The sequence below is a fragment of the Pyxicephalus adspersus genome, chromosome 4 (assembly GCF_032062135.1).
Source record: "Pyxicephalus adspersus chromosome 4, UCB_Pads_2.0, whole genome shotgun sequence".
Taxonomy (NCBI): Eukaryota; Metazoa; Chordata; class Amphibia; order Anura; family Pyxicephalidae; genus Pyxicephalus; species Pyxicephalus adspersus.
Genome location: NC_092861.1, coordinates 4,954,441 through 4,974,736, shown reverse-complemented (window position 1 = coordinate 4,974,736; position 20,296 = coordinate 4,954,441). Strand labels below are relative to the sequence as shown.

General features: G+C 40.8%; 1 protein-coding gene across 1 annotated transcript in view; it reads right to left on the bottom strand.

The window, feature by feature from the left end:
• Positions 1-20,290, bottom strand: part of KCNK3 (potassium two pore domain channel subfamily K member 3) — a 52,122-nt gene extending 31,832 nt beyond the window's left edge. The window contains exon 1 of the mRNA XM_072407258.1: positions 19,921-20,290. Within this exon, the coding sequence (XP_072263359.1) occupies positions 19,921-20,203 (283 nt within the window). The 5' untranslated portion in view covers positions 20,204-20,290. The remainder of the gene's footprint in view (positions 1-19,920) is intronic.
• Between the last annotated feature and the right edge of the window lie 6 nt (positions 20,291-20,296).

The window sequence follows — 20,296 nt, the reverse complement described above, 5'->3', positions numbered from 1 at the left end:
CTTCCTTCCTACTATCCTTCCTTCCTCCCTCCCTTTCCGTTCCCTGCCTTATTTTCTCTTCCTTCGTTCCTTCCTTCCTCCCTCCCTTTCTGTTTCTTGCCTTCTTTTATCTTCCTCCCTCCCTCCCTCCCTTTCTGTTCCCTGCCTTCTATTATGTTCCTTCCTTCCTTCACTCATTCCTTCTTGTTTCTTTCTTCTACACCAGAGTGTAATAAGTTAAAAGGCTGAAAAATAATCCTCTGAGCTACTATTGGTCATCCCACCTTGATCCCGCCCATACCACATATAACACCTCCCACTTCCATCCATCCATTAGAGAGTGGTCACTCCCATGCGAAGCTGGATCTCAGCTTTATGGTTTCCCTGGATTGAAAACCCCGCATGGTGGAAAATGAAAATATTCACTAGTCCAATAACACTTCCTTAAAGACCAACTCTACCCCACTGACTTGAACTGGGAAAATGTTCAGTTATCTGTGCCCTAATATGAGAAGCGATGAAGGGATTTACCCATACTCTGCCATACGATGAATCCTTCCTTACCTCCGTGACTCATCCTCTCCCTGTAATTATCCATTTTCCGGTGTTGTATAACCTAATCTTCATGTCGTGTTTGTTCAGCAAAAATCGGCTTATTCCCACCTGCTGACAAAGCCCCTCAATCTGGATCATCTCTCGAGCCGTGTCAGACATCAAACTGCAATCATTTACCAAATACCAGAACTCAATTAGAAGTTAGAATTTCATTTTAAAGAGAAACTACACTCAAATATCAAAGTATGTCTAAACCCTAGAATCAGAATTGTTTACCTTACCAGCCCTTTTCCTTTATTTCCACCAGGTGAACCACTTCTTATCCTAGAGTGACAACTATTCTTCACTTTACATGTATGGAGGAGCAGCGTTGTCACCCTAGGCTGTTCACTCCTATAACCATAGATTAATTCAAAGAAGTTGTTGGTCAACCTATTGTACAGAATCTACGGAGAAGAAGCATTGTCACCCACAATAAGGTATAAACCCCCCCTTCTCCCTCCTATTCTCCATAATAGGGTTTACATATCCTTCAAAAAACATCAGCCAATTAAAGAGGAAGTTTACCCCCACCGTCAACATTCCTTGCCCATAGTGACTATTTATTGGCCATTGAGGTCATCCATTAAAGTTATGGGCTAATAGGATACTAAGGTGAGCCATTCTATATTATAACGAGGCATCCAATGGTCCAAAAAGATGGTCCAATGGTCAGAACCTGGAAGTAGCATCAAGGAAGATGGAGGCAGAGGGCAGAGGTGGGAGAAAGGTTTGCATGGAACAGCACTGGAGAAGGACCCAATTGTACGGTAAGTTGCACATAATGGCGAAGGTCAGCCCAGTGTGAGGTTTAATTCTGGTGTGGTGTAATTGTGGTGAAATCCTGCACAGAAGGAGTCTTATTCAGAAATGATGGACCTGCAGGGAGCGCTAAACTGGTTCTATTGCAATACATAACAATAGGGAGATGAGTGATGGATCTTCACCATCCAACCAAGTTAGGAACCAGGCCATTGACCAGAAAACAAAATCAACATCTTAAGGGGTTCCTCAAAGATCTCTTTGTTCTCTATCCTGGTCTGGGGACCTTTGCTCTGTATATTGGACCTGAACTACCTGTATGTAGCAGTTTATGATCTCCAAGGACTGTGTGAGTGAATTGGAACATAAAAATTATCACCTATAGCTCCTGGTAGTCCGAACATTGAATGAAATAAAGACGTGGGGAATACATTGACCACTTGAAGACATCAGATGTCCATTTAACCTTCAACATTCAGTAAAGGTCTATTTAACTAAATAAATCTAAAACTTTTTAATTTATAAGCTCAGATCCAATATTCTTTGCACCATGTATATAAGAAGTCATTTATTTCCAAGCTGTCATTAAATATGGAGTTCTTTTTAAGCCATAGATAAATGATGAAATCACTGAGGCAGGGCTGTATGAAGAGACATAGAACACCGTGTACGTTCTGTATTAAATACCGCCGACGGTCACTCAATCTTCTGTGAAGTTATCTCGCTGTGACAATGGACGTCTTGCTGCAACTAAAATAATAAATTACATTTTACTTCATAAAACTTTATTAGCCGGAGTCTGATATGGAGAGGCTGGCTCTCGGCCCAGAGAAACCAGGAGTAGGTCCATTTGTTGGAATGGATGACAACTGATGGAGCGGAGTACTGGTGCGGCACCAATTCCACAAATTGGACAGATAATGTACTGTCAGCACTGAGTTAGGGTAAATCTCTTAAAAATAAGAAACACACACAGAAAGTAAACTATGAAAGGTTCAAGGTCTTCCTGTTCCATCCTATAGTGAGTTTTGAGGATGGGGCAAAAATGGGTGACCCTACATAAATTTTTAAATGTACAAAAGGGTTCCAAATAAGTAGAGAGGGGCAATCTTCCAATAGGTAAACTTGTTCCGGTTACAAACGTCAAATGTCTATGAGAGGAAAGGCCTAATTGGTGGCCTTGATGAGAAGAGTCGCCATCTTTAATTGGCATTGTTAATTGTGGCCATTGTTAGAAGGATTTTTTAAATGAAGCAGCTGGGTGGACATTAATGACCTCTAAACACCCCTGAGGAACCTGAGGTCTGCAGACAATGCCAATACCTAAAAGAGGAATGGAGGTGACATTAGCTAAAAAAAAAAGTCAAGCGAGTTGGTACCACAAAAGGAATGGCAGGTGATGTGCAGAGGAGGAACAGGCGGAATATATGTGAATACATGCCCCTTTAAGACCCTGTCCCAGAGGAAACATAAAGGGTCATACCTCATACAAACCAAGAGGAAAATAGGGCCCACATTTTGAAGGATCCATCTGAGGAGCTTGAGAAAATCCTGAGAATGCCTTTCCTGCTACAGTATGGTCACCCTCACAAACCTCTCAAACCAGCAGTCATATAATAAAATAAATTAAAAAGGATATAAAATAATGATTCCATGAAGCTTGGCTGTCATATTGACCCTTACTAACCCAGAATGACTTTGTTCCATATTCCCTTGCAGCTCCGAAGGTGCGTTATATAGTCAGGCAACTGGCATTTCCAAAGTAGGTCTCCAATGGCGGCCTCCAGATTTCCAATAGTGGCCTCCAAATCAAGGAAAAATGTTTGCTTTAAGAAAAATAAAATCATAGAAAGGAAACAACAAGAGCAACCTTCAAAGAATGCTTGAACATAATTATTTGTGAAAAGCTCAGTCTATTACAGCTGTAAGATAAGCCTGGCAGCTAGCCGGCCCCTCTGGTGACCGCTTAATAAGTATTACATAATAACCGTGTGCTGTTCTGTTCGCCTGTCACCATAGGGGATTTTTTCCTTATCGTTGTTCCCATCAAGCCCAACTGAGTAAAACGCTAAAATTTGATAACAACGCAGAACATTCAGATTAGATTTAGAGTCTCTGAGCTCCGAGCCAGAAGATGGTGAATGGATGGTGAACGCTGTGAAGGCTTTGATGTTTGTTACACAATGAGCCCGGCGCTCCATAGGACAAATGATTCCTCACCTTACATTTATGGTTCACCCACTTAAAGAGACCCTGTCAGGTCTACTAATTAAGCAAAAGACAAATTAGTTGTATAATGGAGGCAGTATGGTCACTTCTCCAGCTCATGAGTCCAATCTATCCACTATTACCGCACTGCAACTTCTGAAATATTCTTGACCTAAGGAACACCGTGGGACATTGAGCATGGCCTAAAGAACCATGGGTAAATAAAGCCTGAGCCTATATGGTTTCTATAATCTGCAGTCCTTGTACCCCAAAATTCTCTATAGTTAGTGATGGAAGATCTCTAGAAGATTGACTGCGCTGATGAGTTAATGAGTTTGATGAGAACTCCATTGAAGTCAATAGAAGGCAAATTTTACCAATTATTTGTTCCTTCTATAAAGGCTAATAGCAAAACTATTTTTTTTTTGGATAAGAATGTTTTTTATGGATCTTAAAGGAAACCATTAAAATTTCACAAAACTGTTAAATACATACTTGAGAGATCCCTTGCATACAATGTACAACCTTTCGTGCCTGATGTTGGAGTCGCTCATTCTTTTGTCAAACAACTGTCCGTAGGGTTTATATCTAGGATATATTTTTTTGCCTAGAGGTTGAACTTGATGGACGTATGTCTTGTTTCAACCTAACTATGTAACCTTTTAAAAAGGGGAACCCTTAAAAAGAACCATCAGACCCCTTCTAAAATTACTAAATCCACAGCTCACAGTACATTGGCATAGTGATCATTTGGAAGAATTACTCTTACATTGCTGGCCATTGGAAAGAATGTCTCCCTTAAGCTACGTACACACTTCCAATTATTTTCGTTGGTAAACGAACGACGAACGATCCTGCACGATATCTGCGAACGATCGTCTAGCACCGATCCTGTACATACAGATAACGTCACGATCGTTCGCAGATATTGTACACACGATAGATGCGATTGTTTGAACGATACAGGAAGTGACGTGCACCACATTAAGTGAGCGAACGTTCGTTCACCGCGCATGCTCAGACCATGGACGATCAATGAACGACCGTACACACGATAGATAGATGGTCAATGATCGTCGTCCAATCCGATCCGCCGGTCCGGTCGTTCATTTCCAACGACTATCCTCGTTCGTCGGCGTCGTTGGTTACTTTTTTTACGAACGATTTTTGCCCAATCGATCGTTCGTCGTTCGTTCGTCGTTCATTTCCAACGATAAAAATTGGAAGTGTGTACGCAGCTTTACAGATACCCAAAAAGATCATTTGTGTCACTTCAATTGAACTAAGGGGCACAAACTGCTCATTGCTCAAGGAACCCCTAGCAAGCTCTGGTTGAGTAACCCAGCTCTATAGCCAAAACCATAGATAGTTCTCCAAGCAGAGGACCAGTAACCTTGGCTATCAAATATTTCTAACCAAAGTTTGGAAGTTTTTAACAATGCAGAATAACAAACCTTTGTAATCACATTTGCGAAATTTTATTGGGTGAAAAAGAATAACACAGTAAAATTGATTCTGATATTGTGTAAGGACAACCCTTGAATAATGACCCCGTGTTCTTATTGAGACATCCACTGGGGGGATTATCTGTACCAGCCATCTAACCGTCTGTGCGTATTGTGTGATTACCACTTGGACGGGATGGGAACCATATACAATAGACTGGGACATGATTGAGCCTTCCTCTGATAATCCATTACCGCTTATCTATTATCACCAACTCGTATCGAAAAACCCTAAACATTAGTAAATCGCTTCACATGGTCAAAAAAAATATAACTAAACGATTTTTTGCTTGTCTATAAAAAACATTCCCAGGAAACATTAGAATTGTGGTAAGTTTACCAAAAAGTTTCAATAACTTCCTAAACTGATCATTTAGGGCTTAGTGGATGGCAGAGACATCAACAACCTGATCTTCTATTTTTCCATTGGTAAAATCTGCTGAATATTTTATTTAGGCTACATAGGATCACATCAAGGGGTTGTTGGATATTCATTCTAAAACCAAATTTGATTGGACGTTCTTATTCTTCAATTTAAAGATGTTTTGCAGCCTTTTAAATTTCTTTGTTAGTTTTACCAGTGAAGGAAATACAACAACATTTATATTCAAACAGCACAAACACCTAAACTAGTCACACTGCAAATGTTACCAAGGTCAGGAGCTGTGAAATGTGTTGAGCCAATCTGTTTCATTAACAAATTCCCATCTTTGGTGTCAGGAAGTCTGCACAGGTGTTACACTTTCATTATATGGCTCAATGTATGAACAGTTTTTATAACATCAAGGTGGGGATAGTACAATGGAATTATAGTTGGAACACAGATAGGGTTCAAGGCCCTTACCCCAGTACAGAGATGGTTGTTCTATTTTGTGGCCACATAGTGTATTTGTAATAATAGGGAATGGAACGGGAGGAATTAAAACACACAAAGGTGAGTAAGAAGAACCAAAACTCCCATTTGGATAGGATTAGCATCAGAAAAATAACAGGGAGGTCTTGATGTTGGAGTATCAAACAATAAAAGCCAGGGAGGTGCCTGTCAGGATTCACCGTTAGGTAAATATTACTGTATTGACTGGCCCTTTACCTCTAGACTTGGTTTGACCCAGGTTTACCACTGTCAGAGGAAATTTCTTTCTGTTACCCCTTGGTACATCCTAAAATTTAGGACAGAAAGGGCAAAATCCCACTATGGCTTCCAAAATACATCATCATTCACGTCAGATAAATGGTTAGCCCAATGCATGGCAGTGAGTTGCAGAGCAAGTTGAGTTTGGAGTGCCATTAAACACAAATGCCAACCCAGACAACCAACAATAGGAATAAAGCCAAAGTGATGGAACATCTCCCAGAAGAGCGCGTCAACAGAACAAGGGTTTACAGATTACAAGGAAACGTCCAACATGGATGAAACAATAAAACAATGGTCAATATTTGATGACATCACATCCCGCGCTACTTATGGCTGTTATTAGCGGGTACTGATTCCCCTATAATCAGTAATTATCAGTCCCAGGGCTGCTAAATGACGGTAAAATCAGCTTGTCTATCGATCTGGCGTCGTTGTTGCTGTTTATTCTCAGCCTGCTGTTTGTTCCGGTCTCAGCCAACGTCAATTGATTGCTTTCTATTTGTTTTCTATTGTTTGATGAAAGCGGCTTAATGTATTGGCTAAACAAGCGCTGGGTAAAGTACATCAAACAAATTGTTTTCTGTTAACCCCCTGAGCACTCTGGAGCTAACATCAAATATATGTTTCATGGTAAGTACAGGATGCACCAGAAGAACGGAGCCGTCCTAGTTCATGTGCCACCCAAGGTCACCTTATTCTTTCAGGACTGGGTTGCCGGCTCAGATATTGCTGAAGCTTCCCACCATAGGACTTCCTACCAAGGTACAATATTGCAAATGGAACACTCAGAAAGAGACTGAGACAATGCTTCTTCCTGTCTACAGCAGACTGATCACAACAGCCTAGACAAAGTCACTGAATGGAGCATTTTCTTGTTAATTTTTTTATTATAGTGATTTATAGACCTGGAATGGGTCCCAGCCTTGGGTGCCTTAAGACCTTGTCCTAGTACTGGCCAGAGTGGGTCCTTAAAATGCCCTGATTCTAGCTCTTTATTCTTTGGCACAGTCTTACTTGTCCTTATCTATAAGGTGGATGTATTTCCTCATTAAAGCTGACCATTAAAAAGTCATCAGGTCTAATGAGATTTGAAAGCAATAATTTAATCTACGCTCCTTAAATTAACATTATGACACCGTATTCATTATTTTATAGGACACGAGATGGGAATTCACTGATTCACATACATTATAGATGAAATCCAATAATGACATCATATTATATAGCAAGGGGGAGCTCCCAGGGGTTACCACGGGCTATTGAGGGGTGCAGTGGCTTTGCAGCAATGTGATTTGGCCTTTATTTTTCGTTAGGTTGATGTCTTACAATGGAATCCAATGGGACAGCCAGAACAAGTCCAAACAAAAATGACTTCTAGGAAAAATAAATGACTGTGGATCACAAATTTTATTTTTGGATGGAGGTTTTGAACCCGTCAGATTTATATTATTGTCTGTGTTCTCATTTTGGAGATTGAACCTCTTTATTTGACCATTGCTGAATATGTGGGACAAAAAGTGATGTGAAATTTAAAATATTACCATCATCAGAAAAGGAGATGAAAAAACGAATCAGTGCTCTGCCCGGGCCCTTTTAGCCGGGTATACCACCTAGCACGTTTCAGTAACCACCCGGCTGTTTTTTGGGTTGTTACTGAAAAGTTGGGTCACCACACCGGGGTCACCACCCACCTACAGCTTATTCCCACCCAGCCTAAAACAATTTCTGGGGAGAATACTGAGACTACTTATACGAAAACTTTTGAAGTTTGGCTTCATTTCACATCTTGTTATTTCTTTACCAAGAAATAAGTAAACATTTCACAAAAACATGATTTTACATTAAAAATTGGTGCAAGTTTTGTAACTTTTGTAAAAGTTCATTCTAAATCATTTGAACCAGGTTTTCTTATCTAAACTGTTGGGGGTCAGGAGAAAGTTTTTTTAAATACAGAAAGGGGTTATACTTTTGTTTTTTTACTTGGGTCATGTCCCTGTAGGTCATCCTATCCCTTAACCCCCCTCCCACTTATTAATGACACACTCTTCAATGACTTTGCAATTAACTTGATGGTGGCTTTACAATGTGTCTTAACTATAATTGAGGCTTTGGAATAAATTTAGATTTAGATGAGAAAAACTGCAAAAATGGAAATAGTATTTTCCTTTCCACAAAAGTTAGACAAAATATTTTGCTCTATCTTTAAAGCAAAAACTAAAAGTGAAATATCCCAATAGGACAAAGACAGCTTAAAAAAAAAATATTTGAGAGAGATTTCTTCAGGGTTATCTCCAAGGGTTATTCTCCACTACTTCAGATGCACTTCAAACACTGCTTCTGATGGGCTTTGAAGCGTTGGAAATGCACTGCCAAATCTTTCCATTGATAGATATTATGCAGCTCCCATGGATGTTTTACTTCCAGAACAACAATGTCTGGGCATACTTCTGATGAGAGGGCGAGTGGCGCTATGGGGGATCTCCTCTTCTGGGTCAGAGCATCATTAAGCTCCTGGATGGGTTTTGGTGCCACTTGGTGGAGTTGAATATATGATGTCCTATAAGGTCTCTGATGGATTCAGATCTGATGAATGAGGGGGCAGTTATTTGCATGAATGCCTTTCTCACTCAAAAACTGCCCGCATGTTCTGGCTTTGTGAGGCTGGGCATTGTCCTGGAGGAACCCACTGCACCAGTGTAAGGTCCCAGTAACTGACACCAGTCAGGGTACCGTTAGCTACAACATGAAGGTCTATGTTGTCTTTCAAGCATATGCCCCTCCCAGACTTTGGCTTCCTGTGCCAACTGGTCATGCTGGACTCTTTCACGTCTTTCACACATGCTCTCATCTGTGAAGATATCAGGGTGCCATTGGTGCCTACCAATTCTTGAGTTCTCTGGCAAATGCCAATAGAGTTGCATGGTGTGATGTACATACAGGTCTCACAACGGGATGCCAGGCCCATGTGCCCACATGGAGTCAATTTTTGACAGTTTGGTCTGAAAAGTGCACATTAGTAACTCATTGGAGGTCATCTTGTTGAGCTCTGGCAATGTTCCTCATGTTTCTTCTCGAACAAAGACTCAGATACCAGTCTTGCTGCTGGGTTATTGTCCCTGTCCTTGTGTCCCATCTCCTGGTATCTCCTTCTTGCTCTTACAACACACTAAACCTTCTTGTGATGGTACATATGGATGTGCTAGTTTGGTGGATCTGGACTACTCTATGTTTCAGTAGTGTCAACGTTACTAGCAAACAGTAAAACTGATGGAAAATTAGGAAGAATAAGGAGAGAGAAATGGGCACAGTAAAACCATTTCCTCCCTGGCGATTGGCCACACATTGCTTTCATTTTTCCAAAGCAGGCAAAATCCCACAGCTTACAAAGTTGCACAGGGAGTGCTAGCAAAGGGGCTCCAACCAAACATTGCTATGAGTCCCCATCCTTTATAATTACACTTCTAGACCCCAAAAACCCTTACCTATTTTTCGCTTCCTAAAAATAAATTTGGCCGGCCACCATATGATAACCAGCTACCATATAAAGGTTATTATACAATAGTCATAGACAATAGTATTAGACAAGACATCATTAATTGATGTTAGAATCTGGTATTACTACCAATTCCAATAGGAATCAATCAGTAATTGATTATTATATTGGTGAAACATTGATAAAGAATACCTGTTCTTGGAATATTATGCTTTTTTTATCTGGATCACCAACAATGGCCAACCATCCATTGGGAAAGAACCCATTGGCTAGCAGTTGTTGGGGAGCGAGTCCAGCTACAAAAATCAGAGAATGGCCATTCCCTAATACCATTTCATTGATTAAGTGATTGATTATTGATCGTGGATGCTCTTAAAGCAATAGGTTACTATTTGATTTAGTGTTATTTACCTCAATGGCTGGTGGTATAGAGGGAGGACCTACAGCTAAATAACCAGCCTGGTTGATGGGTAGACAGTGGTAGCCAGGTAGACGGTCCACATAGAGGAACTATTGATTGTATACACCAGCCATGCGCCTATTGATCAGCATACAAATATCTCAATCATTCGTAGTTATTTTTTGGCATTGTCGTAGGTGAGCCACGTCATTCATAAACCCAAAGCTAACATTCTATCACCGCCGTCGATTCCAACCAGCACATATTTATTAATCCCCGGCGCACTCATGTGGGGATTTACACACAAATCCTTGTGGAAATGAAAGAACAGACAATATCCCGGGATCAGAATAATCCCCAGAACACAACACACATCATGGACAAAACACATTCCTTAAATGAAATATTTCACGGAAGCGGAATTGATTTCTATTGCGATATAAGAGAGACATTTAAAGGAGAATGCCTAATACAACACTAAGGAAATGGATTTTACCTATTGAATCCTGGCAAATTCACCAATTGGCAAAGTTTTAGCATTTTAGGGAAGGTGCCATGTGACAGGTTAGGGGGCAAAAAGGTTCTTGCTGAGATTACGACTCTCCATAGGTAGGTGATTATTGCTCATTCAAAGTGAACTTGATTTAGAGTTATCTAGAAGAATCTGTTGTACCGAAGCACGTTTTGTCTTGAATTCTACATCACTATAGCAAAATCAGGCCCTGTTCTGTTTATCTAATGGAATGAAGATTGGACATTTTTGCTTGAACAAATTTTGATTCTAACTTCATCAGTTTTGTACTCATAGTAGGCGATTTAAACTACTGTGATCATTATTTTATTAATATAGCATCATCATCTTCCATGGCAGTGCACAATGCACGATATAGACAATAAGGGGCAACAATGATAGATACATAGTTTTTGCACAATACAATAAGAACAATCAACACTAGAAATCCTAAAATATGGACAGAGAAGCATTTTGTTTTAATGGAATGAGTGCAGCACAGATAAGGCACCCTAAAGGTAAGACTCTGCCCTTGGGAGCCTACAATCCTGGGGGCATTGGGGTTGCAGGCATAAAGTAAGGGGAATGGAAAGCTAGAAAAGGAGACTTGGAGTTTAAATGGGGTCAAATGGAGACAAATCACTAAATGAGTGCTTTGAATGAAAGGTGAATCTTGAGGGTGCATTTGAAAATTTCAAGGCTTGTTTAATGGTGGATATGGTATGGAAGGCTTCCAAAGGATGGGTGAAGCTCCTGAGATGTCCTGGATACGAAGGAGGACAGAAGGTGACCAAGGTGGAGAATACGAGGGCTACATGAGTAGGGTGATGGTTTTGCTTTGGATGCTTTTTGGTAAAAATTGAGCCTTTGTTTGAAGGGCCGGGTTATGGAGAATTTGAACTGGATTTGTTGGATGGAGAGATTGACGAGGATGGGCAGCATCTGAGGAACATGGGGAGAGGTGGATGAGATGAGAGTTCAATGGAGATGTGACCTATATACAGTATCACATCGTATGGTGTCCATCTATAATAAAAACCAGTGACGGGTGACCTGGGGTATTTAGCTGCAGGAAGTCCTATTCTTGGATCTGTAGCAAAGGATCAAAATTCAGTTTCCCCTTCTTCTATTCAGCAGTAAATACACCACCAAATGCCTCGGCATTGGCTTACATGTCTGACCGCCTTGGCATTCAGAGACTCCTCCGCCCAAGGTCACATGTTTTTACTATCCACGAATATGAAGAAAACCTTCCCAATACAAAGATTTCCAGTCTCTCCATAGAGGCACCCAATAAAGTGTATGTCAGAGAAAAGGAATTGAACCTTGATATTTGCCCTATGGTTTCCCTTTAAATACCCCACACGTGCGAACAATATCTGTGGATCTGCTAGAAATACAGTAAGCTTTTCATTTCCTATTATGGAGTGACAATGCACATGATTTTGGTGGAATAAATAGTGTGAGCCCTGTCCATTTGTCTTTTGTCTAACTACCTAAACTTTCCAATCTCTTATTTCTTCAACATAGACATTAATTATTCTGCGGACAACAAGAACTTGTCTGTTCAATGTATGTATGTATGTATGTATGTACTTATATATAAAATAAGTATTTTATATTTTTTGCCTTCAGAATTCCATTAGAAACAGAATTTTAGTTTATACTTGAGTGATCCCTAGTGGCATGTCCTGGAACTTCATTTGTAGCTGGTTAGACAGATCAGCGCTGTCAAAAACAAGCTGCTTGTAACAAACTTTGCATAAGGACATAAGGACAGAGCGCTATCTACACGTAGCCAATAGTAATGCACAAGAGATTTTTTAACAGCAAGTGACCCATCATAAACAGTGACAACCCAGTCTATGCCCTAGGTTTATACTCAAGTCAATGTAGTGGTAGTTTTCCTGTTTTTCTTTCAAGGAAAAGTAGGTACCTCAGTTTATATTTGGATGGGTTTATTTAGCGTATATATAGTAATTAGGCTTTTTGAGATACCACAGAAAATATGCAAAGTACATGGCATAGCTCTGATTTTCTGCTATAGTCAACAGATAATTTTTTCAAAGAGATATAACAAAACACTTTTAGTGTTATATTTACCAAGCAAACAGAGTCTGAAATTGGAAGGGAAATAATAGGATTTACACAACTTCAAGGTAGACATGGCAGTAGCATATTTAATTTCATGTCAGGTTCTTTTTAAAGAGAACCTGTTATTGCTTGACTTTCCAGGGTCACTCTGCTCTCATTGCACAAATGACATGTACTCTTTAGGCTGTATACAATGTCATAAACCCTCCATTTCTACAAAATCCCCTCCTTTGTATAGGTTTGTATTACTCAGGACATCTGTATGACATTTTAATCTAGCCGTAATAGTATGCAATACACGGACGTACTTTAATTATTAAGAATAATTGAATTGTAGCCCTGTTCAATTACACTGCGGTCTCTGCTAAAGTAGCAGCTATTCCTGACTCATGACCTCACGACAAACGACTCCAGCACGGCCTTCCAATAAGTCATTGTTTGTCTTATTCATTGTTAATGAGGATTCACTGATCTTACAGCTGCTTTAGGTGAACTGGAGCCGTACATATACAAGACACAGCAACGGGTTCATCCTAACGGAGGGACCATCCACCATGACTTATTACGGGATTGTGAATGTGGGGAGGGGAAGAGATGAGTTTATTTTAATATTTATCCATAATATTTAAATGTTTCTTTTAATTGCAAAATGATGGTGCTGTTTTGTGGGTCATTCAGAAAAAAGGGCAGCTTCAGACCAGATAAGTTGTTGCTACCAATAACCAGATGAGTTGCCCAAGAAATAACACAATGGAGACTTTTAGTGTTTTTTTTGGAATTGTAGATTTTTTTAGGGGGTCTAAAATATTTTTGTTCCACCTTTTTTTATGTCATAGGGCCTGATTTATTAAAACTCTTTAAAGTTGGAGAGGATACAGTTTCATAAGTGAAGCTGGGTGATCCAGCAAACCTGGAAAGGTTCTGGTCCAGGATTCAAAACATTTGCTAGCAAAAATACATTCCAGGTTCGCTGGATCAACGAGCTTCACTGATGAAAGCGTATCCTCTCCAGCTTTGGAGAGCTTTAATAAATCAGGCCAAGTGTTGGAGATGTCCTTCAACTTTTTCATCTCCTTCCTTCCATACCAATGCCACCTCAAATCATCGCTCTTTACCAGTTTCCCAATAACATTTTACCATGATTTTGAAACATGGGTCAGGGGAACTATTTGTAGCTTTCATTTGAGGTTCATGTTAAAAGGAGGAGGAGCGTTCTCCCGCAATAGTCATGGAGAGCTTTAATAAATAAGTCCCAATAGCCTTTTGTAGGGGAAGCAGTGGTCTTCGTTGAAAGGTTCTTCAAGACTCCTACAGAGCAAGACCTGTGGATCTAATGTGGATGAGAAAAGCTTCTTAAGGGGTTCTAGATTCAAAGGGACCACTTCTTCCACAAAGAGAGCAAGAAACCTGGTGCTATTGGACGATGCAGAATTCACTGCAGCTTCTGCTAAAGAATAGAAACAATGAGGTCCATCAAGAGGGTTGGGGGTTCTACAAGGTGAAGACTTCAGGACCGGCCAAAGAGTTGGCTTTACTGCACAAATTATGCTCACTGCGGATATAAAAGAGAGATCATGAGGTCAAGAGGTCCACCAAGAGGGTTGGGGGCTCCCCAAGTAGAAGACTTAAAGACTAGGTGACAGGTCAAGAATTTGGCTATATGGCATGAGTTATCCTTGCTGCACGTTCTTCTAATGAAGAGAGATCATGAGGTCCGCCAAGAGGGTTGGGGGCTCTCCAAGGAGAAGACTTGAAGACCAGGTGACCAGTGAAAGAGTTGGCTTTACAGCACAATTTATTCTTTGAGAAAAAAAGAAAGAAATTTATTTTTTAAAATAGATCCTTGAAGTTCAATCTCATAGAAATTTCAAAATGTTGGAGGAGAAGACTCCAAGACCAAGTGGTTTAAGATTCTACTCAAGATGTGGGTCCTTTCTGAAGCACCCGGAATACCTTTAGCTGATTTCAATTAAAAGCTAATTTGGGTTTTAATAAAAGCTGAATATTTAAGTAGACTGAAAATGACTTTACATGAATATTTAAAAGATTCTTTTGGATTGAACTTCATCCATCTGTTATACAAAATACATTTTATCTTCAGAGAATAACTCATGTCGTAAAGCCAACTCCTTGACTGGTCACCTGGCCTTTGACTCTTCTCCTTGGAGAGCCCCCAACCTTCTTGATGGACCTCATTGTCTCTCTTCTATAGAAGAATCTGCAGTGAATTCTGCATGAACATCTTGCATCTCCATAAATAGCTCTCACACATGATGTGTAACAGTCGCCCTGGGGGGAGTTTATCAGTCACAGGTTCTCTATTTTTCTCTTTGCTCTCGCACCCGACCACATTGGCTCGTTCACGAAGCCCCCTTTTTTCTCGTCTAATTTGTTACACTTTGCTGAAAAGTGCCAGGAAATGTGGATAAATATAGCTCTGCTCGTATTTCTGGATCAGAGACTCCGATAGGGCGATTCGCTGTGAATATAATCTTCATTATTTACACACATTGTTTCATAACACAAGAGAGACCGGACCCAGATGTTTTCGTATTTGGAAACAATCAGTCACACACTAGAGGCCATGTATAGGATTGTTCACCGGGGTCACACGAAATGCAGCAATAATGTGCACAGGACTAGAAGCCATGATTCTCCCATTCTGTGATACTTACCCCATCTCCTAGATTGTAAGCTCTTCTGGGCAGGGTCCTGTCCTTCTCCTGTGTCACTGTCTGTATCGGTTTGTCTTTTGCAACCCCTATTTAATGAACAGTGCAGTGTAATATGTTGGCGCTAGATAAATCTGGTTTAATAAAAATAATGATGATGGAGGAAAATTAAATCAAAGGGGATTGCATTTCTAAACATCTGATATAATGTAACTGTCCTTCTACATTCCAGAACACAGGAAATATATTGCAGCTTACCAGTCCTTAGATGTAGTGGATGCCTTTTTAGCTTGTATTTAGTAATCTGTCCAGTAACACACTATTAGGCCAGGTGACAACGCTCATTTTATTGTACCCCTGAGGGAGCAATGTTGTCACCATTCTAGAAGGTGTTTTAAAACTGCACCTCACCCTTTTCTATTTTTCCTAACAAGGTTGTCTGGAATCCGGACACACTATGGCTAATTTCAGATATGGTTTGGTTGACAGCTCCCGGGTAACAGCAAAGTACATGATTGGCACCCAGATTTTTGGACTATATTCACCATGGCCAAAGCTATAGGTCGCCATGGTCTGGAATGGTGGGAGAGGATGGAGCTGTGGTCGAACCCAGGACAGATCCCTGCACAGATCTGAAATGATTGTTAAGCTTCCAATACGTTGGACAAGTACAGCCATGGTGGAACAAACACTGTGCATTCCTGTAGAAGAGAGCACAATGGGGTGCCACTAGTTCGTCCTCTGATTTTTTTACATTTGTCACATATATGTTTAAAAATAAAATATAACAGACCAAAATAAAGCAAAATCACTATCAGGGTTTAGTTTTCTCTGTACATTACTTGCCATCAATTCTCCTTACATAAAATATTCTATGGCTATCACCTATTTTTGGAAATTCACATATCTATACAAAGGAGACCCCAGATGGAGCTGCTTTTTATTTCTAGCTAGCAAGCAAAGGGTTAACCCTTGTGAATAATTAGAATGATTGGTAAGTGAATGCTAAGCAGGCACAGGAATAGTCCCCTTATGTAGGTGAAACCAGCAGCATGTTCTAGGAATGAATTCCACTGATTGCCCCCATATGTTACCACTGATGTGACTTACACTATAAGGAGCCGTCTGATTCATTAGATGAGCAATCTATTCAAGTGTTTGTATAGGGAAATAAAGAGAGGGGGGTTTTACCCTTCAAAAAGAATAAATGGCTATGCATATAATTAGATCATTATTAGGTTCAGTACCAGAAAGAAGCTGTGGGAAAGTGATCGGCCATGTGCTATGAATACCTGATCATAGCAAGTATATAGTGCGCCATTAAAACATGCAGGTGTGTTCCTCTAGGGTGGGGGTTTGTGCAGTCAGGTGACTAATAAGGGTTCCTGCCATCTCTGGGCTGGGTTGCTGGGTATTTACACTGGCTTTGCACCATCTATGTGATGAGTTCCAAGGTCTGGACACCTGCTATGCCCATTGCAAGGGGTGCCAAGGTCTGGACACCTGCTGTGCCTATTTGAAAAGGACTCCTCTTATCCCTGTGCCACACCACCCTCTCTGTATTAAGTTCATGTGTCTTTACACCTGTTGTGCCCATTATGAGGGCTTTTCTGATCCCTGTGTAGGGTTTTTGGGTCTGTACACCTTCTGTGCCTATAAAAAGGGGCTCCTCCTATGCCCTGTGCCACCTCACCCTCTCTGTATTATGTTCTTGATTTTGTATAGCTGCCCTGACCATTATAAGGGGCTTTCCTGATCCCTGTGCTGATTTCCTGGGTCTGTACACCTGCTGTGCCCCTTATAAGAAACTTCCTTCACCCTTGTCCTGAGATCTTGGGTCTGCATGCCTCCTGTGCCCATTATCAGAAACTCCCCTTTTTCCTGTGCTGTACACCTTCCATTGCCATTATAAGGACTTCCTTCATTTTGTCCTGAGTTCCTGGGTATGTATACCTGTCGTGCCTATTATGAATACTTCCCACCATCCCCATATGGACAGAATCGGGATTATGGGAGGGATCTCAATGTTGGACTAACCAAGACAAATGTCCATCTGACCCCTGAAGATGACACCACATGCCTGGTTCTACCTATAGCTAAACAATAACCATTGGGTGACCCTTCATTTGCTGGTCACATCCTAATGTCCAAATAAATCAATCTGTACCATACCTGGTCTCTACGGCACGTTTGCCTAAGATGTCCCTGGGAATCCGGCACTGCTAGAAATGATTATGTGTCGTTGGGATTCTATATCAATCATCTCACAATAAATATGAACCAAAACATCAACCGTATTTACAACGAAGATATCTCCACCAAAGGTTCTTATATCTGATGACCACCAAGACGTCACCTTTACAGATAGCCAAAGGTATGATTAGTGTCACTTAAACTGACCTGAGGGTCACAAGGCTCAAGGAACCCCTAGCAACCTCTGGATGAACCCTACGGTCCCATGGAATGCTGGTCTAATGGGTTCTTTTTAATCTGAATTCTTTTTTGTCAGCATGGTGGAAACCAAAGCTTCTGAGATGTCCACAGCCATGATCTAACCCTACTGTATCTCGTAAGAGAGTGCAAAATTCAACAAGCTGTGTTATACTGAATGCAATAGAGTCGGGGAAGGACGGGGAAGGACACCATTGACCCATATCTCACCCCTTGACCTTTGTAGGTTGAAGGATCATCCTACCCTTGGTCATCATTCTCAGATCTTCTTGACCTGTAACACCACAACAAGGCATGAGACTTCGTAAATCTTCAAAATTCCACCTTACTTTATCAATGTGTTCACACCCTGCAACCTGAAGGTTTCTATATCTAGAGCAGCCTTTCTCGACCTCTGTAACATGGGGGAACCCTTGAAAAATGTTCAGGTCTTCTGGGAACCCTTTCTCTATTTATTATATCCACAGCTCACAATATATTAGGGTGATGGCTAGAAGAAAAAATGCCTCTTACATTGCTGACCATTGGGAAGAATGTCTTCCCAAAAAGATCTTGGTGTCACTTAAACTAGAGGGGTCCAAATTGCTCATTGCTCAAGGAACCCCTAGAGGAATTCTAAGGTTGTATGCTAATACCTGTGGTTCTACAGCTTCCTCCAAGAAACACAAGGCACCTTTGATTTTGATTTCTCTATTCCGGTCACGTATAACATTTTTTTTTTAGCAGTCAACTCTCTCATTTCATGATTTCTTAAAATAGCAGCACACGTAGCCCGGACTACATTATCATTCAAGTCACCAAAAACACTAGAAAATCACTCCACGCATATAAAAATTCCATTCACGCACAGGGAACGCTCGGAAGCGTAAAACAAGCGAGTGAATGTTTTCCAAGAAATGTTTCTCAGCTATAATTACCCAGTCTGGCATTGATCACTGGGGGTTATCAATTGAAAGGTGAAGATCAGATTGCACTTTTTTGGGTTATCACGTTTCTAAAAGGGGCAATCAATTTTATTTTTGCGTAATTTGTGATTAATTGTGGTATGGTAATTAACCTACAAAGGTAATTAAGGAATAGGAGACTCATTGCCTTGCCAGATGTAGATCATCGCCCATAGACTTACATGGTGGCCACCAATGAACTGGGGGTCTCTTATTTCCATGCTGGAGAGGACATTAACCCTAAAAACCTACAAATCCTACTTGAGTTCCTCCTGACTTCTTCAGCTGGGCTTCCTGCCCCCCACACAGAGTCTCACTCATCTTGCTTCATTCTACTCAATACCCACTAAGAACTGCCCTAGCTGACTTGATTTTGTTTAAATTCCCAAAGCTATCACCTTGATTGCAACTCCACCACCTCCTCCATCACTGCCCCGTATGAAATGAATGGCATTCTCCCATAACTAGTGCAAGGACTAAGTAGTGAAGACAGGATCAGGATGACAGCCCTGGAACCAGCACTCTCCAAAGCAATTACTGTACCAAGATGGGATAACTATATATATAATTATTGCCACATCCCCATTCAAACAATACAATGCAAAGAGAGGGAGATTCGGTATGGGACTTTTAAGACATAACAGTCCAATTCACATATTTTTGTACAAAACAATAACTTTTTTCATGTAAAAAAACAGTTTAAAATGTGAACATTTTTTATTGACATAGTCCCCAATCACTGCTACAGTCTGCAGTGCTAATCCCATATATCTACCCTTTGTAGGGGTATATTGTGGTATTCATCAAACTGCAGGTGTACATTCCTGGTGCATATACACTGATTGATTCACCTGCAGCAGACACTTTTCAAGAATGACTAACCTCCATTAGATCTGCTGACATAAATGACCCATCAGGATCTGCCTACTCGAATATAAACCCAATGCTTAGGTTTTGGCAGATTGGAAAGATTTAGGCCTCCCAATGCTTAGTCCCTACACTTTCATGCCCTCTCTGGTTTGTTAGTCCCCCTTTCCATCAACCATTGATCCTGATATGAACTTCTCCATCTATCTGACCTCCTTGGTCCACTTTCTCAGGGAGATCCATGGAAGAACACAAGCGATGCAGCCAGATACAATATTCCTACACAAAGTAGAAGGTTCACCTACCTATGGTGGTGATCACAGTGATGGCAAAGTAGAAGGAACCAGCGAAAGTCCATTGCACTCCAGCCTTGTGAGGTTTAAGTTTTAATACAACCCATTCCAGCTCTTTGTAGTTGTCCTCAGTCAGGTTATATTTACTCCTAAGCTCATATCTCTTATCCTCCAGCTTCTTCTTCTCAGTTGTCTCCTCATCAGACTCCAGGACATCAAAGACAGCGGCTCCGACCAGCAGATAGGTGAAGGTGCAGATGATGAGCGCTAAGGTCCGCACGTTTTGCCTCTTCATGGTGCTGCTGTTTCAGGGCTTTGCTGTCCTTGTTGCTGCTGAGCTCCTCCAGGTCATGGCTGCAGCTCAGGTCCATAGAGGTCCCAACTGATG